The sequence below is a fragment of the Gorilla gorilla genome, chromosome 23 (assembly GCF_029281585.2).
Source record: "Gorilla gorilla gorilla isolate KB3781 chromosome 23, NHGRI_mGorGor1-v2.1_pri, whole genome shotgun sequence".
Taxonomy (NCBI): domain Eukaryota; kingdom Metazoa; phylum Chordata; class Mammalia; order Primates; family Hominidae; genus Gorilla; species Gorilla gorilla.
This window is the reverse complement of record NC_086018.1, coordinates 16494378-16521000: the sequence shown is the minus strand read 5'-3', so window position 1 is coordinate 16521000 and position 26623 is coordinate 16494378. Positions and strand designations below refer to the sequence as shown.

At 46.0% G+C, this 26623-nt stretch overlaps 1 protein-coding gene across 12 annotated transcripts in view; it reads left to right on the top strand.

Annotated features, from left to right (window-relative positions):
• DGCR2 (DiGeorge syndrome critical region gene 2) overlaps positions 1–26623 on the top strand; it is an 84989-nt gene that overhangs the window by 30832 nt on the left and 27534 nt on the right. For 3 of the 12 annotated variants that reach the window (XM_063704653.1, XM_063704655.1, XM_063704651.1), the window contains exons 2-5: positions 2443–2565; positions 17372–17518; positions 22242–22367; positions 25382–25592. In XM_063704653.1, coding sequence (XP_063560723.1) covers positions 2443–2565; positions 17372–17518; positions 22242–22367; positions 25382–25592 — 607 coding nt within the window. Of the gene's footprint in view, positions 1–2442; positions 2566–17371; positions 17519–22241; positions 22370–25374; positions 25593–26623 lie in introns of all 12 variants that reach the window. The other 9 variants (XM_063704652.1, XM_063704654.1, XM_063704650.1 and 6 more) reach the window with 4 other exon arrangements.

Genomic DNA, 26623 nt, shown 5'->3' with positions numbered 1-26623 from the left:
GTTTTCAATTTCAGTAATGTCCACTCTCATCTTTATTATTTCTTACTGCTGGGTTTCATTTGCTCTTCTTTTGTAATTTCCTTTTTTTTTTCAGGTTCAAGCGATTCTCTTGCCTCAGCCTCCCAAATTGCTGGGATTACAGGCGTGCATCACCACACCCAACTAATTTTTGTATTTTAGTATTCACCATGTTGGCCAGGCTGGTCTCGAACTCCTGACCTCAAGTGATCTGCCTGCCTCAGCCTCCCAGAATGCTGGGATTACAGGCATGAGCCACCACGCCCAGCCCGTGCTGGTTTCCTGTCTGCTTGTTCTATCAAGAGGGTTATTAAAATCTCTGACTTTAATTGTGGATTCGTCTATTAGCAGTTGTAGTAGTTTCTGTTTCATGAATTTTGAAGTTTCTTTCGTAAATTTTAACAGATACATAAACATTTAGGATTATGTCCTCTTGAATCAATCCCTTTATCATTATTAAATGACCTTCTTTATTCCTGGTAATATTTGCACTGAAGTCTACTTTGCGTGATATTAATACACTCCAGCTAGCCTTTTTTTGAGACGGAGTCTCACTCCTGTTGCCCAGGCTGTAGTGCAGTAGCACGATTATAGCTCACTGCAGCCTTAACTTTCCAGGCTCAGGTGATCCTCCCACCTCAGCCTCTCGAGTAGCTGGGACTATAGGCGTTTGTCCCAATACCCGGCTAATTTTTTGTATTTTTAGAGAGATGGCGTTTTGCCATGTTGCTCAGGCTGGTCCTGAACTCCTGGGCTCAAGTGATCCTTCTGCGTCAGCCTCCCAAAATGCTGGGATTATGGAGATTATAGGAATGAGCCACTGTACCTGCCCTTCCAGCTATCCTTTGATTAGTGTTAACATGGTATATCTTTTTTTATTCTTTTATTTTCTCTTATTTATGCCTATATAAAGTGAGTTTGTTTTAGGTAATATGTAGTTGTATCTTGATTTTTTCCCTACATGACAAATTCTGCCTTTCAGTTGGAGTGTTTAGATCGTTCTGTATGTTTATTGATTAGGCAAGTTTAGTTAAAATCTACCATATTATCCTTTGTTTTCATTTGTACCATCTGTTTGTCTTTTTTTTTCCTTCTTTTGGATTATTTTTTATTCTCTTCTATGTTGGCTTACTTGCCACAACTCTTGTGTTATTTTAGTCGGGTTCATCATTAACTTATCATAGACTACCTTCAAGTGATGGACCACTTTACCTGTAGTTTGAGAGCCTTAAAACAGTGTGCTTCTGTTTCTCTCTTCCCACCTTTGGTGCTACTATTGTCAAAATTTTACTTCTGTGTATGTTATAAACTGCACAATACAGTATCTGTGTGTTTGCTTTAAATAATTGTAGGTCAACAGCTTTTTCTTTCAGAACTTTAACATGTCACATCACTGTCTTCTAGGCTGTATTGTTTCTAATGAGAAATCTGTCATCTGGATCTTTGTTTTTCTGTGCATGTCTTCTTTTTCTGCCTGCTTTTAAGATTTTATCGCTGATTTTAAGCAATTCAATTCCAATGTGACTTGGAGTTGTAGTCTTTGTATTTCTGGTGCTTGTGGTTCATTGAGCTACCTAGATTTGTGGGTTTATAGTTTTCATCAAATTGGGAAATTTTCCCCATTGTTTCTTCAGATGTTGTGTCTGTTCCCCCATGTATTAGGGTGTGTGAGGTTGTTCCACAGCTTACTGATGATTTGCACATTTTTTCCTGGTATTTTTTCATTCTGTGTTTTAGTTCAGAGTGTTTCTATTATTATGTCTTCAAGTCACTGATCTTTTCTACTACAAAATCTAACCTGTTAATGTTCTGCAGCGTACTTTTCATCTTAAGTGTTACAGTTTTTATCTCTAGGTAATAGGTTTGTAAAGGGCCAGGCATTAAATGTTTTCAGCTTTGCAGGCCATATAGTCTTTACTGCAGCTACTCAGCTCGGCTGCCGTAGCTTGAAAGCAGCCATAGACAATACATATTTGTGGCTGTGTTCTGATAAAACCTGATTTTAAAAACAGATGGGGGCCAGGCACAGTGGTACATGCCTGTAATCCTAGCACTTCGGGAGGCCGAGGCAGGCAGATCACTTGAAGCCAGGAGTTCAAGACCAGCCTGGCCAACATGGCAAAACCCCGTCTCTACTAAAAATATAAAAATTAGCTAGGCATGGTGACACATGCTTGTAATTCCAGCTACTCAGGAGGCTGAGGGACAAGAATTGCTTGAACACGGAAGGTGAAGGTTGCAGTGAGCTGAGACTGCACCACTGGCACTCCAGCCTGGGTGACAGAGTGAGACTCTGTCTCAAAAAAAAAATAAATAAATAAACAAACAAACAAACAAATGGGAAGAGATTGATCCAGCCCATGGGCTATGGTTTGCTGACCTACTGCCACTTCCTCAATGGCCTCTCACCCTTTGGTCCCACAGAGCTGCGGTGCAACCCTGGGCAGTTTGCGTGTCGCAGCGGCACCATCCAGTGCATCCCCCTCCCCTGGCAGTGTGACGGCTGGGCGACTTGCGAGGATGAGAGCGACGAAGCCAACTGTCCAGGTGAGTGTGTTGAGTAGGCGGGGTACACACCACCTTGTCTCTTTGTTGTAGCTGGGTGACTGTGCCTCTTGTGAGGTGTGGAGGTGTGTGCTGTCTTAACACATTGGAAAGTTAGTTTGAGCCGACCCCTTCCTCTCTCTCTGTCTTTCTGTCTTTTTAAAAAATAAGTGCCCAACCTAGGCAGATCCCAGAACTTGCAAGATGGCAGGGCTGTGGGGAGGCCCGTGAGATGCCCAGGAGGCCCCACTTAAGGAGGCGCTGCACTCCCTGGACTTGCATGATCTTGAGTGTGAACCCCTCCTGAGGGGTGGCACCTTGGCCGCCTCTCTGACCTTATCCCCATCCTGGCTCTGGATGTGGGTGCCTCTTGATCCTGAATGTGCTCTTTTAGACTGGCCTTGGCACGCCCTCCCCTCCTGCTCACTCATTCACCTGGAACTTTGCACTCACAGGTTCTCTCCTGGCCATTATGTAGTCTTCTAAAGATGTATGGAAAGGCCACAAAAAGGCTAAATCGGAGAACCAGGTTCTTCACCTGGTTTCTGCCCCAGCACCCTCAAGGAATACAGGGCACCCCATGAATAACAATGTTCACTGGATCCGTTGTTCTCAACTTTGGTTGGGTGGGAGGTATAGTGAGTACTTGTGCATGTGTGTGTGAGTGTGTGAGACATACATATACATGTATCCACGAATTCGTTTTTAAGACTAGGTGGTGCTGATAAAGCCACTGAGGGGAAAGTGTGTCTTACCCCAGCTTGAGAATCACAGGCTTAAATGCTTTGGCCAGGCATGCAGACTCCTTAACAAGCTGGTTTAGGTCTGCTTTGCCAACCTGATTTATCACTACTTCCCCTTCAGTGGCTCAGCTGGGCTGTTTCTTGTGCCCACCCCCATTAATAATCTCCTAGATGTGTGCTTCCTTATGTTTTCCTGGAATTCTCTTGTTCTGTTTCTGCATAGACAAGCCTTACCATCCTTCAAGGTGTAGCTCAGATGTTACCCCAGTGGGAGAATTCTGTCTGTGGTCCCTCATTTTATAGATTGGCTTCTTCCAGTCCCCCATTCGTCCCTCTCTTATAGCATCAGAACCATTGGTAATTCTTACCATTCCTGGTGCCCAGGCTTGATTTTTCCATCCAGACCATGAGTTCCCAGAGGGCAGAGACCTTTCTCCTTCCTTAGTGGGACTTGGCCTAGGACATGAAAGGTGTGCTGTAATTCCTATAGGCTTAGTACTGAAGGAAAACCAATTCATTCCAACCAGGGTATTAGGTAGGGGATTAGGTGACATTTGAACTTGCGGTAGTTCTTTGATGGGGGGTTCCAAAATAAGAAGCAGAGATGGTCTGGTCAGATTGTATTTGCCTGTAAAGAATGCTGTTTAGGCAGGGTGTGAAGGCTCACACCTGTAACCCAACACTTTGGGAGGCTGAGGTGGGTGGATCACTTTAGGCCAGGAGTTTGAGATCGGCTTGGCCAACATAGTGAAACCCCGTTTCTAATAAAAATACAAAAATTGGCCAGGTGTGGTGCTGCACACCTATAATCCCAGCTACTCAGGAGGCTGAGGCACAAGAATTGCTTGAACCTGGGAGGAGGAGATTGCAGTGAGTCAAGATTGTGCCACTGCACTTTATCCTGGGCTACAGAACAAGACTCTGTCTCAAAGGCAAAAAAAAAAAAAAAAAAAAAGCCAGGTGCAGTAGCTCATGCCTTATAATCCCAACACTTTTGGAGGCCGAGGCAGGCAGGATCACTTGAGGTCAGGAGTTACAGACCAGTCTGGCCGACATCGTGAAATCTCATCTCTACTAAAAATACAAAAATTAGCTGGGCGTGGTGGCGAGCATCTGTAATCCCAGCTGAGGCAGGAGAATCACTTGAATCCAGGAGGTAGAGGTTGCAGCGAGCTGAGATCATGCCAGTGCGCTCCAGCCTGGGCGACAGAGTAAGATTCTGTTTCAAAAAAAAAGAAAAGAATGCTGTTTAGAGGGGGCCCCTCCTGATCATCCCTGGAGCCCGTTCTTCATCAGATTATGCGTGTCTCTGGTAGAGGTGTTTGCCTTTCCAAATGAGGGTTTGGATGGTGTTGGCCCGGTCAGGAGCCTCTGGGACAGCCCTTTGTCTGGGAGCCTCTCTGGTGGGTCTTTGGGGTCAAAGCCCAGAGAAAGTGGATTCTCAGTGGGCTTCCCAGTGCTTGGGCTGCTGAAGTTCCCTGGTTGGTCAGCCTGGGGACGAGCATGTGGTTATGAGTGGGAGCCTCCCCTTGTCTGACTCATAGAGTGAGACCTTATATCCAGCCTCTTGGAGAATTCCTGAAGAGAGAACCGGATGATTCTTGGTTTGCTTTCAAATGGAAGCAGAGTTTATTTATTGTTCTCAAAGTGCCATTTGGCTTTGCTTTTGTGGTTGTTTGTAATAACTGTCCTGTTACACACGCTGAACATAGTGGTATCCACACTCATGGTTGCCGCCTTGTTCATCTTTCCACGCTCTGAAGACTTGTTGAAGGCAAGGAGTAGGTTTTATTTCCCTTGACCACATGGCCTGGCACGGAGCAGGCATCAACTTTGCACTTGAGTATTGGCTTGAAGTTACATTGGTTGCTATATGTTTTCCCTAGACAGAAAAATAAAATCTCTCATAGAAGCCGAAAGTTACGAGTGGTGGCCTGCACCAGGACCGAGCAGTGAAGGCATGACAGTGAGGACCCGTGTATGCAAGCCCACTGAGGCTTAGTAGGGCCTAGGAGTGTTCTGGGTTGGCTGAGGAGGCCACTGCCCTGACAAGGCTCACCCTGCTTCTCCTTGACTCATGGTCCTATGATTGTCCTTGTATAGTGCTGTGTCACAGTCTGGAGGGTGAGCAGATTGATTTCTTTTTTTTTTTATTTGAGATGGAGTCTCGCTTTGTCGCCCAGGCTGGAGTGCAATGGCGCCATCTCGGCTCACTGCAAGCTCCGCCTCCTGGGTTCATGCCATTCTCCTGCCTCAGCCTCCTGAGTAGCTGGGATTACAGGCGCCTGCTACCACACCTGGCTAATTTTTTTTTGTATTTTTGGTAGAGACAGGGTTTCACCGTGCGAGCCAGGATGGTCTCGATCTCCTGATCTTGTGATCCGCCCGCCTCGGCCTCCCAAAGTGCTGGGATTACAGGCGTGAGTCACTGTGCCCGGCCAAGCAGGTTGATTTCTAATTGTTCTTAAAGTTGAGATTCTGAGCAAATTAAGTCGTAAAAATGTACAAAGAATGTGTAATACATATTTTCTTACTTCCCTGAATTAATGACTGCTAAATCTTGTGATTTTTTTTCTAGTTTATTTTAAAAGAAATTTTAAAAAAATCATAGATATAGAGTCAAGTCCTCATTGACACTCTCCCTTCCCCCAACCTCCTCCCCTCTCAAAAAAGGAAACTCTGTGTTTGTGGGGGAAGTAGAGAGTTAGCTGATAACCACCCTTGCTCAAAAGCTGTGACCTTCCTTTGTATGAGGAGAGTTTCAGTAACCCCTCGGGAAGCCCTGGGCCATTCTCAGTCAAGTTGCTTTTGAACTAGACTTCAGGACTTCTGGAGTTACGTTATGGGGTTACTTCATTGCCCTGCTAAAAGCCTGCTAAAAAGGAGTATAAAAAATGTAAAACCAAAGGGACAAAAAAAGGGGAAAGATGTAACAGTAGATCAGTAATTTCTGCATGTTTTTGAAAAGAGGGAAATGACATGCTAGGTACAGCCTGGGCATTCAGTACCTTCCCATTCACTCCCTTCTGGGCTTGTCCGTGGGTTTCAGAGGCTGGAATGCTGGAGCAGTAGCACTCAGAACCCCCTGGCAGCAGGCTTCTGTGTGTCATTTGCCCTATGACATGTGTCTTGGGAAATGTGGCAAGTGGAAGGGAGGTGGAACCTTTCTTCCTCAGGCCATAGTGTATGTTGGGGGGTGTGCATGGGCTTAGATTTTTGAGGTGACTTTTTGCAGTGGCTTCTGCCTTCCCCCACTGGCCAGCTGTCTCAGGGCTGCAGAGCAGCTGCAGTATTGGCAGCAGATTTTTGCAGTTTCCTAACCTATAGATGGCAGTAGTAGCTTCCTGACTCTTGACAATGACTGTGGGAATTAGATGGGGAGTTAGCCCACTTTACTTTTGCTCACACTATATAGCCTTGCCAGTTGTTTTGAAAGCACCTATTTTCTGTATCAAACCCTTCGTGTTAGAAATGCCTTAGCATGGTTTCTGTTTTCCCAGTGGAACCATCTTTGATATAAACGAGAATTAACAAAAGATGTGTAAAATTTTTGAGGGAGAAAAATTTGCAGTTTTATTAAGAGACATTAAAGAAGACAAGTAAATAGTGGCAGAATGTTCTTGCCTAGGAAGACCGAATCTTTTAAAAACTCATATTGTTCTGTGGATTCAGTGCCTCTTTAAAGCTCCGTGAGTTTTATGTGAAATGTGATAAGTCGATTCTAAAATGTTGAGAAGAATTAAGTCGTAGTATTGAGAGGTCGTTGTGAAGAAGAGGAATGAGGAGGGAGCACTTGCCTTGCCCGTATCAAGATTTACTTCAAAATTGGCTCAGGGAAATCCAAATTGGCCAGTGAGACAGAAGCTGTCAGAAACAGACCTAAGAAGCTTGAATTCCAGAGGTGGAATTACATATCGCTGTGCAAAGGGCAGACTCTTCAAACACAGTGCTGTGACAGTCGGAGAAGGATGCAGTTGGATCCCTAACTCACAACATACAGGAAATTCAGTTTTGGATAAATTATAGGAGACTATCTTTAAGACCTTGATAGGGAAGTGTGCCTTTTTCTTTTTCTTTTTTTTTTGAGACAAGGTCTGGCTCTGTCACCCAGGCTGGAGTGCAGTGACACGTTCTTGGATCACTGCAACCTCCGCCTCCTGGGCTCAAGCCATCCTCCTACCTCAGTCTCCGGAGTAGCTAGGACTACAAGCGTGCACCACCATGCCCGGCTAATTTTTGCATTTTTTCGTAGAATCGGTGTTTCACCACGTTGCCCAGGCTGGTCTCCAACTCACAAGTTTAAGCAGTCTGCCTGCTTCGGCTTCCCAAAGTGCCTGGATTACAGGGGCATGAGCCACTGCGCCCAGCCACCTTTTTCTTTTCTTTCTTTCTTTCTTTCTTTTTTTTTTTTTGGAGATGGAGTTTCGCTCTGTCACCCAGGCTGGAGTGCAGTGGTGCGATCTCAGCTCACTGCAACCTCCACCTCCTGGGTTCAAGTGATTCTCCTGCCTCAGCCTCCCGAGTAGCTGGGATTACAGGCATCTGCCACCACGCTCGTCTTAATTTTTGTATTTTTAGTAGAGACGGGGTTTTGCCATGTTGGCTGGGCTGGGCTCGAACTCCTGATCTCAGGCGATCTGCCTGCCTCGGCTTCCCAAAGTGCTGGGATTACAGGTGCATGAGCCACCACGCCTAGCCTCTGGCCACCTTTTTCTTAATCACATAAAATATTCACTCTAAAATAAAAATGACTGAATTTGCTAGATTAAAATTAAGATCTCTCGTTTATTGAAAGACACCAATAGGCCAGGTGCTTATGCCAGGAATCCCAGCACTTTGGGAGACCAAGGTGGGCAGATTGCCAGAGCCCAAGAGTTCCAGACCAGCCAGGGCAACGTGGTGAAATCCTGTCTCTATGAAAAAAAAAAAAAAAGAAATAATTAGCCAGATGTGGTGGTACACACTTGTAGTCCCAGCTCCTCAGTAGGCTGAGGTGGGAAGAATCACCTGAGTCCCTGAGGTCAAGGCTGCAGTGAGCCGAGATTACACCACTGGACATCAGAGTGAGACCCTGTTTCAAAAAAAAAAAAAAAAAGAAAAACCCAAAAAACACCAGTAAAGACTGTGAAAAGACAAGCTAGAGTAGAGAAGATATTTGCAACACTTACAGCCTATAAAGGATAAGGATTCTAATTCAGTGTATATAAAGAACTCCTATAAAGCATTTCGTAGATGGTGATTAAACATAGAAAAAGACATTTAACCTCGTTAGTATTCTAAGACTACGTACAGTGAGATACCACTTTACAGATGCTTAGACTGGCAAAAATTAAAATGTTGGAGAAGATATGGATAGTGTGGAAATTTTATGTGCTTCTTTACACCCACTCTGGAATAGAGACATTATCTTGCAAAGCTGAACATTATTATTTTCTATGATCCGGGATTTCTATTTAGGGAAACTCTGGAAAAATCCTTGCAGAATTGTTTGTACAGTTTTTCCAGAGTGGGTGTAAAGGAGCAGATAAAATTCCAAGCCATCCACATCCTCTCCAACTCTTGGTTTTGTCAGACATCTTAATTTTTGCCATTGATATATGTCTTGGAAACAACCCAAATGTCTGTGCTCACATGATGGAATGTTATACACCAGCAACAGTAAGTGAATGTTAGGTTTATGCAGCAACATGGATGAATCTTGAAAACAGAACGTCAGCTAAAAGCAAGTTGCTAAAAACGACATATGGCACAATGTAGAGAAGCAAAACAGATCGTTATATTACTTATAGATACATACACATGTGGTAAACTAAAAGAAAAAAATAAGCGCAGTGATACACAAAATTCTAGTTCCTGGTGGAGAGACAGAGGGATATAAGACTGGGAGAAGCAAAATGATGCTTGAGTTCCTAAGTGGGGTGTGGGGAGGTCACTCACAACTATATTATTAGGCTTATGAATCTTACATGTGTGCTACATACATTCTTTGAAATGTTTCACATATTATACAGCTTTTTTTCTTTCCAAAGAAAAGCCAACGGGAGAGTTAAACTGACCTGGTGTAGCAGAGCAGCTGCAACCATGGGCCTGCTTGAGTGAGAACAACAAGAAATAAGCAGTTTGCCCAGCAGCCTCCCAGAAAGGCTCAGCGCTTGAAGGCTCTGAGTGCCAAGGGTGGCAGGCATCAGGCATAGGCATGGGAGTGGGATAGGGATTGGTGGAATTCTCTTGGCACCTGCATTCCCTTCTTCACTTTCCATCACTGGGTGACTCTGCTACCATAAGATGTGGGGTTTCATTTCTTTTTTTTGAGACAGAGTCTTGCTCTGTTGCCCATTGGAGTGCAGTGGTGAAACCACAGCTGAATGCAACCTCAAACCCCTGGACTCAAGTGATCCTCCCACCTCAGCCTCCTGAGTAGCTGAGACTACAGGCGTGTACCACCATGCCCAGCTAATTTTTAAATTTTTTGTAGAGACGAGGTCTCGCCCTGTTGCTGAGGCTGGTCTTGAACTCCGGGGCTCTAGCAGTCCTGCCCCCCAGCCTCCCAAAGTGCTGGGATTACAGGCATGAGCCGCTGTGCCCCGCAGGAGTTGATTTTCTAGACCTACACTGTCCAGTGTGGTAGCCATGAGTCACATGTGGCTGTTTTGAAGGAAGATGTGCAGCAGGTGTAAAATACACACCAAATAGGAAAGACCTAGTACAAAAAAAGAATGTAAAACATCCCATGAATACTTCTTTATATTGTTTCCATGTTGCAGTAATAGTATTTTTAATATATTGGGTTAGATAAAGTATTAAAATTAATTTCATGTTTGTTTCTACTTGTTGAAATGTGGTTTGCATTGTGTTTCTATTAGACAGCACTTAAAGTCTGCAAAATAAGTGACACCAGGTACAACAGAGGGGAGTCGTGGAGGTTGAAAATAGAGGAATTAAGAGAAATTCTCTGTAGTGACAAGTAGGTAATAAGTAGGATGCTCAGGCCTGTCTTCTGTCCTGCTCTCCAGATGTCAGCAGCCAGGTGTTTTCCAAGACAGGAGATTGGAGGAGTCTTTTCTAGAGACACTGGCACTTCATACAAGAGGTAGAAAAGTGTCAACATAATGGAAGGTTTCCAACTGAAAGACTAGCTCTCCCACCGTGGTCCCTGACAAGCGTCTAGCCCACTAGTGCTCACAGAGCCTCTGGCTAACTGGGTCACCTTCCTCTTATGATGAAAGACAACCAGTGCTGACCAGATCTAGAAGAAAACATCCACTGTGGATATTCGCCAGAGTCTGAACAAAGCACACCAGACCAGAAGGGCCACAGCAAAGTGGCCTGAGGCAGCCAGCTCTGCTGTATGTCATATCGTGGTTAAATGTGGGGGCTTGAGCCAGGGACTGGGGCTGCTCCCCTGCTTTCACCACTTACTGGCTGTGATCCTTTGGGCAAATTGCATCCATAAAATGGAGAAAATAATAGTGCCTGTCACTTGGGGTTGTGAGGATTAAATTACATGCTACATATAAAGGGATTAGACAAGAATGTAGCACACAGTAATCCCTCAATTAGCAGTTACTTTATTCATGTAATAAAACTTAAAAAAATGTATTCTGACATTGGTAAAATGGCAGTCCAGGAAGCTCCAGGTTCTCGTTCCACCATAGAAAACATTAATAAGCAACTAGGGACTAGATGGAATAACTTTATAGAAGCTCTGGAAAACAGTCAGAGGTTTCTTAGCCCAGCTAAGAAAATGCCTAATCAAGAAAAAGCCACATTCAAAATACAGATTGAGTATCCCTTAACTGAAATGTTTGGGACCAGAAGTGTTTTGGATTTTGGATTTTTTTCTGATTTTGGAATATTTGCATTATACTTACCAGTTGAACACCCCCAATACGAAATGCTCCAGTGAGCATTTCCTTTGAGTACAACGTTGGCACTCAAGAGTTTTGGATTTTGGGCTGGGCTCATATCTGTCATCTCAGTGCTTTGGGAGTTCAAGGTGGGAGGATTACTTGATGCCAGGATTATAAGAGAATACTGTTAAGAATTGTACATTAACAAATTGCTTAACCTAAATGAAGCGGACACATTCCTAGAAACATACAACCTGCCAAGACTGAATCATGAGGAAATAGAAAATCTGAATAGGACTATAATTAATAAGGAGATTGAATCAGTAATCAAAAACCTCTCAACAAAGAAAAGTCCTGAACCACATGGCTTCACTGATGAATTCTCCAAACATTTAAAGAAGAATTAACATCAGTCCTTCTCAAGTGAATTCATTCTGTGACTCTAACATGCCCTGATACCAAAGCCAGACAATAATACTACTAGAAAATTACAGACCAATATCCTTTGTGAATATTGATACAAAATCCTCAACAAAATACTAGCAAAACCAAGTTAACCAAGTTTAGCAGTCTATCAAAAGGCTGGGACCAAATGTAATGCAAGGATGTCTCAGCAAACTAAAATCAGTCAGTGGTCAAAGACTGAAAGCTTTTCCTCTAAGATCAGAGACAAGACAAGGATGTCTGCTTTCACCACTTATTCACCATAGCATTGAAGTTAATTGCCCACAGTAATTAATCAAGAAGAGAAAGCCATCAAAATTGGAAAGGGAGAAGTAAAGTTATCCCTGTTTGTATGTGTGACGACATGATTTTATATATAAAAACCTTAAAGATTTCACAGAAACATGGTTAGAACTAATAAATGAATTCAGCAAAATTGCAGGACACAAAGTCAAAACACAAAATCAGTTGTATTTATATTTATGTACACTAACTCAGCTATCTGAAGAGGAAATTAAGAAAATAATTCCATTTACAGTAATAGTACAAAGAATAAAATACAGATATTCCTCAACTTATAACAGATTTATGTCTTAAACCTATTGTAAAGTCGAAAACTTTTTTAGTCAAACTATCATAAGTTGGGGGTCTGTCTGTACTAAAGAATATTCTTAAGTACACATGAAAGACTGAAAACACTGACAACTACAAAATGTTAAAAGAAATTAAAGAAGACACTGGGCGTGGTAGCTCACACCTGTAATCCCAGCATTTTGGGAGGCCAAGGCGGGTGGATCACTTGAGGTCAGGAGTTCAGGACCAGCCTGGCCAACATGGCGAAACCTTGTCTTGGCTAAAAATACAAAACTTAGCTGGGTGTGGTGAGGCGCACCTGTAGTCCCAGCTACTCAGGAGGCTGAGGCAGGAGAATTGCTTGAACCCAGAAGGTGAAGATTGCAGTAAGCTGAGATCACACCACTGCACTCCAGCCTGGGTGACAGAGTGAGACACTGTCTCAAAGAAAAAAAAAGACAAAAATAAATTGAGAGATGTTCCATGCTCATGGACTGCAAAATGTAAGATGTGACTATTACCTAAAGCAATCTACAGATTCAATCCCTATTAAAATGCCAACAAGTTGTTTTTCCTGAAGTAGAAAAATTTATCCTAATGTTCATAGAATCTCAGCAGACTCCAAAGAGCCAGAACAGTCTTGAAAAAGAAGAAATATGAAAGCCTCATAATTCCTGACTTTAAACCTTACTACAAAGCTGCAGTAATCCAAACATTGTAGTATTGGTATAAAGACAGACATATAGACCAATGGAATAGAATACAGAGCCTTAGCAATAAGTCATTGCATACAGTGGTCAAATTATTTTCCACAAGGATGCCATTACCATTCAGTGAGGGAAAAAGTGTCTTTTCAGAATGAATGGTGCTAGGAAAACTGGACATACAAATCAGAAGAATAAAGTTAGACCCTTAGCTAATGATATACAAAACTTAACTCAAAATGGATCAGGCTTAAACTTAAGACCTTAAACTATAAAATTCTTAGAAAAACATAATAAAGTCTTCATGACACTGGATTTGGCATTGATTTCTTACATAAGACACTTAAATCACAGGCAACAAAAACAATAGATAAATTAAGCTACGTCAAAATTTAAAACTTCTATTAATTAAAAGAAGCACTCAACAGAGTGAAAAGGCAGCCTACAGAATGGAAAACATTTGAAACTCATGTCTGGTAAGGGTTAATATTTAAAATATAAAAAGAACTCCCACAGCTCAATAATAATAAATATCCTGGTTAAAAAATGTGCAAAGGACTGGGTGTGGCGGCTCACGCCTGTAATCACCGCACTTTGGGAGGCCGGTGGATCACAAGGTCAGGAGATCGAGACCATCCTGGCTAACATGGTGAAACCCCGTCTCTACTAAAAAACACAAAAAATTAGCCAGGTGTGGTGGCGGGCGCATTAGTCCCAGCTACTTGGGAGGCTGAGGCAGGAGAATGGCATGAACCCTGGAGGTGGAGCTTGCAGTGAGCCGAGATCACACCACTGCACTCCAGACTGGGAGAGAGAGCGAGACTCCATCTCAAAAAAAAAAAAAAAAAAAAAAAAGTGCAAAGGACTTGAGTAGACATTTCTCCAAAGAAGATAAACAAATGACTGATAAGCACATTAATGATTAGAGAAATGCAAATCAAAACAGCAGTGAAATAGCTCACAGCCATTAGATGTTTGCTGTTGAACAGGAAATGACAAGTGTTGACAAGGATTTAGAAAAAGTGGAATCCGTTTGCGGTGTTAGGAATGGGAACTGGTGCAGCTACTAAAACAGTATGACAGTGCCACCCAAATTAAAAGTAGAATTACCTGCCGGGCGCGGTGGCTCACGCCTGTAATCCCAGCACTTTGGGAGGCCGAGGCGGACGGATCACTTGAGGTCAGGAGTTCTAGAGCAGCCTGGCCAACATGGTGAAACCCCATCCCTACCAAAAATATAAAAAAAATTAGCCGAGTATGGTGATGCATGCCTGTAATCCCAGCTACTCGTGAGGCTGAGGCAGGAGAATCACTTGAACCCAGGAGGCGAAAGTTGCAGTGAGCTGAGATCATGCCACTGCACTCCAGTCTGGGTGACAGGACGAGTCGAGACTCCTTCCCCCCCCAAAAAATAAAGTGAACTTTAAAAAATAAATAAAAATAAAAATACAAAAATTAGCCGGGCGTCATGGCGCACGCCTGTTAATTTCAGCTACTGGGGAGACTGAGGCACGAGAGTTGCTTGAGCCTGGGAGACGGAGGTTGCAGTGAGCTGAGATCATGCCACTGCACTCCAGCTTGGGCGACAGAGCAAGACTCTGTCTCAAAAAATAAAATAAAAGTAGAATTATCATACGACTTAGCAGTTCGACTCAAAAGAATTGGAAGCAGAGACTTGAAGAGAGATTTGTACACCCAAGTTCATAGCAGCATTACTCATAGTAGCCAAAAGGTGGAAGCAACCCAAGTGTCCATCACAGATGAATGGATCAACAGCAAGGTAGTCTATCCATCCAGTGGAATATGGTTTACCTTAAAAAGGAAGGAATTCTGACACATGCTACAGTGTGGATGGACTTTGAGGATATTATGCTCAGTGAAATAAGCCTGTCACAAAATAACAAATACTGTATGTTTGCATTTAGATGTGCTATCAAGATAGTCAAATGCATAGATACAGGAAGTAGAATTGTGGTTGCCAGGGGCTGGGAGGAGAGAAAAATTGGGAGGTAATGTTTAATGGATACGGAGTTTGTTTGGTAAGATGAAAAGTTCTGGAGATGGATGGTGGTGATGGTTGTTATGGAACTAATGTGAAGGTACTTAATAATGCCACCTGACTGTACACTCTTTTTTTTTTTTTTGAGACAGAGTCTTGCTCTGTGGCCCAGGCTGGAGTGCAGTGGCACGATCTCGGCTCACTGCAAGCTCTGCCTCCCGGGTTCACGCCGTTGTCCTGCCTCAGCCTCCCAAGTAGCTGGGACTACAGGCGTCCACCACCACGCCTGGCTAATTTTCACCATGCCCGACTAATTTTTTGTATTTTTAGTAGAGATGGGGTTTCACTGTGTTAGCCAGGATGGTCTCGATCTCCTGACCTTGTGATCTGCCTGCCTCAGCCTCCCAAAGTGCTGGGATTACAGGCATGAGCCACTGCACCCAGCCCAACTGTACACTCTTAAGTGGTTAAAAATGAGTTCAGAAAATCCAATATCTGGTTAATACAAATTCCTTAAAAGAAAATAGAGGAGATGGGGGAGGATGGAATTAGCAAAGAAGTTATATAAGAAAATTTCCCAGAAATGAAAGATTGTATCCTTGGATTGGAAGGGACTGGCCCAATAATTTTAAAAAGGCCTGTACAAATTACCTCCTTGTGCAGCTGCAGCACGTTGGTAATGCAGAGGACATCAACCCCTGTAGCGGGAAACCTGGGTCACAATAAAAGGATCAGGAATCAGAGCAGTAGACGCCTCAGCGGCAGCTCCGATGTAAAAAAAAAAAAAGGTGGGGCGGGGCATCCCAGATCTGCAGAGGAACTGATTTTGATTGTCTACTTCAAATTTTTAGTTTTATCTTTATTCAAGTTACTTATGCATACAATTTGAATATTCAAATGATTCTTTTTTTTAATAGCAAATCCTATGAACCCCTCTAATTTTCAAGGCAGACATTGTTTTAGCTGTTTCATTTGGTATTTATCTGTGTGTCTTTAAATTCCGTGGTTTTAGGCATTCTCTGCTGATTCTTCCCTAAGCCTGGTGGGTGAGTCTGGGCCCTGTGCTCTGTGAGGTCTTGCCTGCTTTCAGTGCTGCTCCTAGCTGGGCTATGCAGGAGCACTCCGTTTCCTTTTTGTTGGCACAACATTTTGTTTTCACTTTTTTTTTTTTTTTCCTTCTTGCTCTGTGGCCCAGGCTGGAGTGGAGTGGTGCGATCTCGGCTCACTGCAACCTCCCAGGCTCAGTCGATTCTTCTGCCTCAGCCTCCTGAGTAGCCGGGATTACAGGCACATGCCACCACACCCAGCTAATTTTTGTATTTTTTTAGTAGAGACAGGGTTTCATCATGTTGGCCAGGCTAGCCTCGAACTTGACCTTAAGCGATCGCCTGCCTCGGCCTCCCAAAGTGCTGGGATTACAGGCGTGAGCCACCGTGCCGAGCCATGTTTAACTTTTTAAGAAATTGCCAAGCCGTTTTCCAATTTGGTGTGAGTCCTGTAGATTCATATATATCTTTTGTTTTTAAGTACCTAGAAGTCTGTCTTTGCTGATGTCCCCTCAGTTACAGATCTCTTATCAGTCAGAGTTCTTTGGCCCCTCCTTTCCCAGATGCCCCTGGTGGTCCTCACCTGTCAGTGCTGCTGGGCCAGCTTCCCTGTTCACCATCAGTGTGGGAGAATCAGTCACTCTCACCTGTGTCTCCTTGTGTTGGAACCTCTGGTGTTTGGTTTTTATATCTTTCCTGTTTTGTTTTATTCCTTCATTTTAGTGGAGTACCGCCCCACTTATGTGGAAAAGGAACATGGGAGACAAAGGTTTGTGTTTCCTTGTTTGCATGTCTGAAGTGTCCTTATTTTACCTTTGCACATAAGTTTGGCTGGTTTTAGAATCATAAGCTAGAAATAATTTTTTCCCATAATTTTGAAGGTTAAGCTTACTCCATTTTTACTCCAACACCAGTGTTGCTGATGACATAATTTTTGATTCTTTGAACATAACTTGTTTCCTTCCTGGAAATTTTGCGTATCTTTTGAACCATCGCACTGCCTCCTCAGTGGGTCTTTTCATCTTAGACTCATGCCTTACAGCTTAGGGAAAGGGGTCACTTTCCTGTTCTCTGTTCTATTCTGTTTTCTTCCCTGTTCCCTTTTTCTGGAACTCTTTATTATTGGGAATTGGAGCTCTTGGATTGATTCCCAGTTTTTGTTTTCTCCTCTGCAGTTTTCCATCTCTTTGATTATTTTACTTTTAGTAGGTTTCTATAACTTCTGCCAAATCTTTTATGAGTTTTCATGTTTGCTGTCATGTATTCAGTTTTTTTGTGTGTGTGTGACAGGTCTCACTGTCAGGCTGGAGTGCACTAGTGTGGTCATAGCTCATTGTAGCCTCAAACAGCTAGGCTCAAACAGTCCTCTTGTGTCATCCTCCTGAGTAGCTGGGACTATAGGCATGTGCCACTATGCCCAGCTAATTATTTTTATTTTTATTTTTCATAGAGACAGGGTCTCGCTGTGTTGCCCAGGCTGGTCGCCAACTCCTGGCCTCAAGCAATCCTCCTGCCTCAGCCTCCCAAAGTGTTGGGATTACAGGTGTGAGCCACTGCACCTGGCCTCCTGTTCATTTGTACAAGATCATTTTCAGAGGCAAGTAATGATGGATAGTGTTGTCTGCATTTTCCTTTTTTTTTTTTTTAATTTTATTTATTTATTTTTTAGACAGAGTCTTGCTCTGTTGCCAGGCTGGAATGCAGTGGTGCGATCTCCGCTCACTGCAACCTCTGCCTCCCGGATTCAAGCGATTCTCCTGCTTCAGCCTCCCGAGTAGTTGGGACTACAGGTGTGTGCCACCACGCCCAGCTAATTTTTTGCATTTTTAGTAGAGACGGGGTTTCACCATGTTGGCCAGAATGGTCTTGATCTCTTTACCTTGTGATTTGCCCACCTCGGGCCTCCCAAAGTGCTGGGATTACAGGCGTGAGGCACCATGCCCGGTCCATGCTCCTTCTTAATAGCACCCTTTTCTTGTTTCATGAGTACAGTAGAACCTCTCACTTTGAGGATGTTAATGGCCTGTTTCTGGTTTTAACTTTTTGTCTCTGTACTTGTTTCTTCTGTGCTATTTTCCTCTGTGGTTTGGGTCTCTGTCTCAGAGGTTTGGTGGTCCTTCCCTATCTGCTGTATGTGGCTGAGGGACTTGAAGTCTGTGCACGTGGGCCTCCCTGGAGGGTGAACCAGCTGGATATGTTTCGTTGGGAATCTCCTCCTGTTGGGGACTTTCTTCTTGACCTGGTCAGATTTTTTCTGTAAAGAACCATTTCCTATCTGCCTGGAGCCTGGAGTTCTGAGAGCTTAGTGGAAGAAAAATGGCAATGGGGAATCTGTCCTCTCTTCCCTGAGTAAAGAACCCTGATTTTCAGCTGAACTGGTGTCCCCTAACCCAGACACCACCTGTTTTATCTTCTTACCAGTTAACTCTTGATTTGTTTACTGCTTGAGTTGTGGGAGGAATCTGGGTGTGTCCACCTGCCTTGTCCCTGCCCCCACCTTTTAATATGAGTAATTTCAGATCTATAGAAAAGTCATAATAATAGTGCAATAAACACTCCTGCAGCCTTTACCCGGGTTCACCAGCTGACAGTGTCCTGCCGCACCTTTACCCGGGTTCACCTGCCGCAGTTGCTCTTTGTGTTTTTCTTCTGAACCCTTTGAGAGGTTACAGATATTATGATATTCTACCCCTAAATACTATGATCAAAAAATAAGAACAATCCTCTACAGAAGCCTTTTCACATGCAAGAAATTTACTGTAGTACTATTCTGTGTAATCCATATTCAGATTCTTTTCATTATCCCCAGAACATCCTTTACAGGTTTCTTTCCCCTTTTAATTCAAGATTTATTCAAGGATTAACGTAAGTATGTTATTGCCGTATTGCTTTGTTCTTTAATCTAGAAGTATTCCCAGCCCTCTTTTGCAGGGGGCTTTGGGCGTCTTTCATGACATTGCCATATTTGAAGAGTCCAGGTCAGTTGTTCTGTAGAATGGCGTTCAATTTGGACTTGTCTCTTTCTTCAGGATTAGCTTCAGGTGAGACTTTTTTTGTTTTAGGTAGCAATACTATGTAAGTCATAAATTATCAAATCACGAGGCCCAAGGTCATTTTGTCTCATTATTGGTGATGTTAAGTTTGATCACTATTGTGAATATTTCTTTCCCTTCTTGTGACGAAAAGTAATTTGTGAATAAATAGTCTGTGGAGTGGTATTCTAGGTATTCTCCCTGATTCTGTTTCCTTGTTGAACTTGCTCTCCAGTGTGTTCCTGTGCTGGGGAAGCAGCAGCGTGGCACTCCAGTGGTGCTGGAGGCAGGAGGGGCACATGTGCTCCGAGCTGCACAGGTCATGGAGCCCAGAGTCGGAGCAGATGTCGCTCTGGGTGCTACAATGACCCCTGCACCAGGTCCCCAGCTGGGCTGTGAGGCAGGGCTGCTCGGGCCCCATGGCCCTGGTGGAGGTGGAAGAGGCCCCCCAGCTTACCGAAGGCTGGCCCTCCGCGGGAAGAGGGACATTCTCTACTGTCAGAGGCAGGCCTGAGAGGTCTGTAAGGGTTCTGTCCTGTGCTATGTGCATTCCCCAGCCTGGCCCCCAGACTCTCCCCCAGGACACTGTCTGACATCAGCATCATCTTGACAGCCAAGCCCTTCCCCTTCTTGCTGGCAAAGGCCTGTGTCTGTGCTGGCAGGTTTCCATGGTGGGCCCAGAATGGGCATTGAATAAACGTGGGGGTGAGGGGATGAATGTGAGCATTTGGATATGGAGATGCATGATGGAAAAAAGAAAGGGCTCACAATTGCCACCTAAACCCAGAGAAGCCTGCTCAACAGAGTGGTGTCCTTTATCACCATTTGGCTTTCTGGTTATGTTTCTGAAATATTTCACCTGGTCTCCCACCCCAGGGGGCAGATGACTTCACTCAGTCAACATGCAACAACCTGGTCTTTGGTGCCCATGTGACCTGGCAGCACTGTCCCTCTGTTATCTCTTCTTTCTCTTCCCTTTCCTCTGCCCTCAATTCATCTTGTCTTTCTGTGAGCAATTTTACCAGGTACTGTGCTTGGCTTGGGGAAGAGGCCAGGATACAAAGTGGAGCCACAGGTCTTGCCCGTTTGAGCAGAGGGAGATGTTGAATTTAAGTTCAGTGACATTCTCCAGCCACACTCAGGCCTGGCCTCAGGTTTGTCCCAGATATGTCTGCCTTTGCCCTTTGCCAAAGCTGCTCCATCTGCCAGAAAGCCCCTCTGTTCTTTCTCAGCTTCCAGTCTCAGGCCCAGAAGCTCAGGTGGCTCTTCCCTTCTCCACCAAGTGCTGATGCCCCATCCCAGTGGCTGCATCCCTGCATCAGAGCTACCAGCGAGTCTGTGGGTCGAGTCTCCTACCCAGAGTGTCGGGTGCTGCAGGTAGCATGGCTTAGGACATGGGACCAGTCCTAAAGAGCTGATGGTCCCCAAGTACTGCGTGTTTACAGCATCAGGCCTGTCGTGGTGCCAGTTACTGTCCCACACTGAGGTCCTTAGGTTGTATTTTGGGGTGGTAAAGTACCCCAAAGACACCTCTACCAAAAAACACAAGACTTGAAGATGCTTCTCCCTTTGAGGTCTTCACTTTGTGTTGAAAGTGTCTCGGACACAGGTAGCATATTTTATATTTTAGTGATTCCCAGTCGAATAGCAACCCATCCCCATCACATGCCTGACAGGAGCTATGGAACTATGCTTATTGAGTACTGAGTGAGTATCCAGAGTCTCAGAAATGAGACTACATACGGACTTGTGTACAAGGTGTTTAAGGCAGCCTTTTGTAGAATAATGAAAAAAAGTGCAAACAGCCTAACCTCAAACCATAGAGATTATGGGGACGAAAGAAATCCATTCGTGGAATACTATGCAGCCATCAAAAGTCATGTTCCTAAGCCCATTTAAAAATATAGAAAGCTGTTTATAGTCTTAAGCTTACAAAGCAAGTCGTGAAATGGAGTGTCTGATGTGATCCCAGTATTCTTAAAGATTTGTGTAGAAAAGAGACTTGGTGAGGGGGCAGATGCTCACATAGTTAAATATGGCCTTTGTTGTTTATTGTCTTTTCAAACTTTTGTATTTTTCAAGCATTTCACATTGAATGTTTGTTACTTTATCATGAGCAAAAAAGCATGTGGATTTTTTATTAAATAAAAACCATTGCAAAGTCTATGACACTAGCAGAACCAACCTGCTGGAGAGGGGCTCGTCAGGTGGCGCTGACTGCCGGTTCAGGTTCAGGGAAGGAGGCTTTGCAGGAGGCCTCCTAACCCTCCCTGTGACCTCCCTTGGGGAGCCGAGGCCCCACTCAGCCATCTGCAGCCAGAGTGCACTTGCTGGCAGGCGTCTGTCTGTGTGCAGCCTTGCAGACCAAGTTTGTTTCCCATCTGACCTGACCTTCTATCCGATGCCCTTCATGACACATCAGGGTACACCTGTACAGAGTGGGAGGTGGGCGGGCCCATGAGGGCCCTCTCCCCTGCACCATGGCCTTGGGTAAGTCACTCCCCTTCTCTGAGTCTGCCCCTCACCTTGTGAGATGGGAGGAGCATGGTTCTCCTTTTTCACAAGGGGGTTGGAGGACAAAAGAGAGTGTGTGTGGGTGGAAGCACTGGTGTGCAAATTACTATTAGATCATGCTGTATAAAACTATAGTTATTTCCTCATCTTCAGCTGCCTGTTGACACCTTCTAGCCATGCACTGAGACCTGCTGCACACCAGGGCCTGTGCCAAGCACCAAAGAGCCAGACAGGAACATACTGAGGTCCTGGCCTGGAGGCCTTCACAGCCATGGGGGACCAGCAGGCAGGGGGACAGACAGGCAGCTCAGGCCCCAGGACAAGGGCTGCAGAGGAAGGTTGCACACGTGGGTCTCCTTCATACTGGGAGAGAAGGCCCTCAAGGAAGGGGTAGGGGCAGCCTGGGCTCTGGAGAGAACTCTTTCATGGGCCATCCCCATGGGGCTGGAGCTGCTGAGGGATTTTAATTTATGCAGGACCCTTTGCTGTGCTAGCAATGACCTGTTAGAAAATGCAATGAAGAGGGCCTCCATTTCACAATAGTAACTTAAAAAACAAAAACTGCCAAGGCATAATTTTAATAAGAAGCACACAGGACCCATTTGATGCGAGCAGCAGTGTTTCACAGGGCTCTAAAGAAAGCCTGCATTGCCGGACTCTGTGCTACAGGCCCCCCCTCCGGCCTTGCAGCCCTGAGTGGTCTGAACCATGCTGGCCAGGGAGGCTGCGACTGCACAGGCAGGACTCACAGCACACATCTCCTTTTGCTTTCAGAAGTGACCGGGGAGGCACGTCCTCACCATGGGAAGGAGGCTGTGGATCCGCGGCAGGGGCGGGCCAGAGGAGGTGACCCTACGCACTTCCACGCGGTGAACGTGGCGCAGCCCGTTCGCTTCAGCAGTAAGTTGCAGACCTGCCCTGACTGGGACACTGGGGAGTGCAAGCCTGACATGACCCCTGCCTTTCCAGCACTACTGTGCTGCGTGAGGGGTTTCTCAAAGCAGCCCTTGGAGGCCAGTGAGGGGAATGAATGAGGCTGCATGATGACCCACCCGCAGTCACCCAGCGCTGGAGTGGTGGTATGTGACTCAAGGCCCTAGGAAGTCAACCGGCTCTGAGGCCAGGGTGCTTGTTCTCACAAAGTGACTGCTTTTCAGGGCCAGAAGGCACTGGCCCTTGGAAATTCTAAAGTTGTATTATTCCCTTTTATAAATGAGGAAACCAGCTCTGAGTTTAGATACAGTGATAGAATGGGAAGGCTCGACTCCTTATTTATTTAGAGACAGAGTCTCACGCTTGTCACCCAGGCTGGAGTGCAGTGGCATAATCTCAGCTTACTGAAACCTCTGCCTTCCAGGTTAAGTGATTCTCCTGTCTCAGCCTCCCGAGTAGCTGGGATTACAGGCACGTGCCATCACGCCCGGCTGATTTTTGTATTTTTAGTAGAGACCGGGTTTCACCACGTTGGCCAGGCTGATCTCGAACTCCTGACCTGAGGTGATCCACCCACCTCAGCCTCCCAAAGTGCTAGGATTACAGGCATGAGCCACTGTGTCCAGCCATTTTAAGAAAAAATTTTAAGGTGATTAGTTATTTAATAAATTACCTATGACATTGAAATTTTAAAGGGGCATAAGATCATCAAGGAAGGTTGAGGGGAGGAAAAGCCACCACTGAAATGGCTCTGAGCAGACCCTCTCAGGCGCGAGGTACCCAAGTACGCTGAGCAGCGGCTGTGGACCAGGCAGGACTGATACTGGATGGGCCTGCTGCCCTGCCTTGGGCCTGTCTGCTTGTGTTACTCCTCAGCCCCCAGACTTTCAGCACTGGGGAGCACCTCAGAGGTGACCAGGTCTGCTTCTGGCAGAACCCCCACCAACCCTGGGTGGCCAGAGTGGGGCCAGGTGTTTCCAGGTGGTCACGCGTGTCAGTGCGGCTGAAGCAGGGCTGGACGTGTCCTGGTGATGCACTTTGTCTCTGGCCTGTGCCCACAGCCCGAAGGGGTCCCCACAGTGCAAGTGTGGTGCACAGGCTTGGTGTGTGAAGACACTGAGGCTGAGAGGCCACCTGTAGGGAAGGGGCAGTTCACGGTGCAGCCCCAGGGGGTCCTGATGCTCAGCTCCATGTTCTTCCTTCCCCTTGCCTGTCTGTTCAGTTTTGAACAGGCAGCACTTCTGCCTGGGTAGTAAGCAACTCCACCAAGTTCAGAACATAAAGAAGATGAGTCAGTGCACAGGAGCGCTTCGTCCCTCCATGCCCCAGCCAGCTGGCTCCCATCCTGGGATGTCTCCTTCCCTCCATGCCTCAGCCAGCTTCCCTCCCTACAGGGCTTCCTCTCACCTTGCCTGAGATGGGGGCCTGGCCTCTGCCTGCCTCAGTGTCCTCACCTCTTCATGGAGACGGTGCAGAGCCACCTGCGGGGCATGTGGTCAGGCTGCATGCATTGGTGTGGCACCCAGGAAACACGCAATGAATGTGCAACACACCTTCTCGAGAGCTGATGCCTTGACATTTTTTATTGTTGTTTTGTTTTTTTTTGTTTGTTTGTTTTTTGTTTGTTTTTTTTCAGACAGAGTCTCACTCTGTCACCCAGGCTGGAGTGCAGTGGCGCACTTTCGGCTCACTGCAGGCAGTCTCTGCCTTTTGAGCTCAAGTGATCCTCCAACCTCAGCCTCCCGGGTAGCTGGGACTACAGGTGTGCCCCACCACACCTGGCTAATTTTTTGTATTTTCGGTAGATAGGGGGTTTCGCCATGTTGCCCAGGCTGGTCTCAAGCTCCTGAGCTCAAGCAATCTGCCCATCTCGGCCTCCCGAAGTGCTGAAATTACAGGCGTGAGCCACTGTTGCCAGCCCTCTGATTCCTTGTCTGCACCTAAAGAGCTTCCTTGCACACTCAGGTGTACCCTTCACAGTGAGCAGATCGTGCTGTCCAGCTGTGGCCATGCTTAGGGGCTAGGGGTGCCCTTCTTTTTCTGTAATCTATATGCCTTTATGAAGAAGTCACACACACACACATGCTTACATAATAAATACATGGGGATACGTCTCTAGAAGTTTTACTAGTGCCACAAGACATAGATGCACTTTAAAAATGGCATTTTTAATTTTACAACTGGCTTTGCTAAAAATTGTCACTCTTCTCCAGTGTACTAATATGAGGTACCCAACATTTGAAGGTTAAAGATTCTATAAAACAGGTCACTGGTGTTACCTAAGGTGAGCTGTAAATTACCAGGCATTCCCGTGTGTGGGTGTAGGAGTCAGAAGTGATGGGTGGAGGAAGTGAGAGGACGCTGGCCAGACTCATTGATACTCAAGTGCTGGCTGGCTCCTCAGCTTTGCCACCTGTGGCATCGCCCACACCTAATTTTTTTTGCCTGTGGGAGGCAGGGACGGGTCACACAGTGTCATGGCTCTCCCAGCTGTTATCCTTTGAGCTGCTGTTTTAGTGGAGGGTTGGCCAGCCCCCACTGCAAATGCTCATGTAAGTAGAAAAGGGAGAGAGGGGAGTGGGCTAGCTGGCAGCAGAGGCCAGGAGAGCTGGGCATTGGAAGCAGGGCCCAAAGTGAACTGCATGGGAGTTGTGCTGTGTTGTTAACCCAGAGAATGAAATCCACTTTACAAGACTTAATTCAGCAGCCATTCTTGACTAGTGAATAAATTAAAAGATCTTATAGAAATGGGAGGAGTCACCAAATGTACTTGTATCATTGAATCTGTGTTTTAGAGAAACTTGAGCATTTCTGCAATGTGGTTTCAGAAGCAGACCTTGTCCTCTTGAGCCTCAGTTTCCCCACTTCTCTAGGGTGATTTACAAGGTGTGCCTGTCCCTGATGGAGTACATATAATTTCCATTTTGGAGCTGGATCCTAACTTGGGGGACAACTCCCCTTCCGTCCTTTATGTTTCCTAGGGAAGTGCCCGACAGGGTGGCACCACTACGAAGGCACGGCCAGCTGCTACCGGGTCTACCTGAGCGGGGAGAACTACTGGGATGCCGCGCAGACCTGCCAGCGCCTGAATGGCTCTCTCGCCACCTTCTCCACTGACCAGGAGCTGCGCTTTGTCCTGGCCCAGGAATGGGACCAGCCCGAGCGGAGCTTTGGTTGGAAGGACCAGCGCAAGTGAGTCCTGGATTGGGGACCTGAGGGGCTGGAGTCAGAGTCTGATGACTACTGAGCACATGGCCTCTGACCACTCAGTAAACTCCTGGAGCACAGCTGGCAGACAGCAGGTTGGGAAGACCAGCCTCGCCCACTGGAAGCCCAGGAGATCCATGGGTAGGAGTGTGCATCGAGATAGGTGGAGGGTCCTGGGAGCAGGGGCAGGCTGGACTCTGCTGCTACTTTGTGGGACTGTGGGGCAGCCCCTTTCATTGGTACCCCTCTCCTTGTACAACTGCAGTTGCTGAGCGCAGGCACGGGGCTGGGGGTGCTGGCTTGTGTGGGGAGAACTGCTTGGTGTGGGGCTTTGTGGGCCTGGTGCGAGGGGTGTGCAGTGTAGGTGGGGGTTCCCCCCGAGAAAGCAAGGGGGCCTTCGCTTCAAGACCCAAGCTGGGTTTTGACTCCACAGTTATGCCCTGTGAGAGTTTGGCAAATCACAAGATGGAGTTGTTTTTCCTTCTGCAGCTACGAAGGGGGAAACTAACTCTTAGCTCACAGGTTGTTGTACTGACCCCATGAGGACAGGCCTGTGAGTCCAGTGGAGAAGCAAGAGGGCATAGCCCAGAGGGCAGGGCAGCCCCATCTCTGAGGACAGCCTTGTGGTTGCACAGCATAGGCCAAGGGCAGAGTGTGCCATCCCTGGGCTCCTGCCATGCGGGGAGACCTGCTGATGGGCATCTCCAGGCTTGGGGCTGGAAAGCTGGGCCAGGGGGCAAGGACTAGGCAGGAGCTTATGGCGGTCAGCCAGATCACAGTGCAAGGTCCTTTCAGTGCTAGGCCTGCATGCTCAGGAGCAGGCTGCAGGCCTGAGGTGGGCTGGCTCTGAGCGGGAAGCCGTGCAAGTGTTTTCAGCCCCCATGGTAGTGGATATTTGCAGGGGCTTGTGTCTTTATTGAGATGCAGTTCACATGCTATGAAAATCACCCCTGTGGAGTGCCCTGTTCTGTGGTTTTAGCATAGTCACCGAGTTGTATTCATGGGGTTTCATGTCT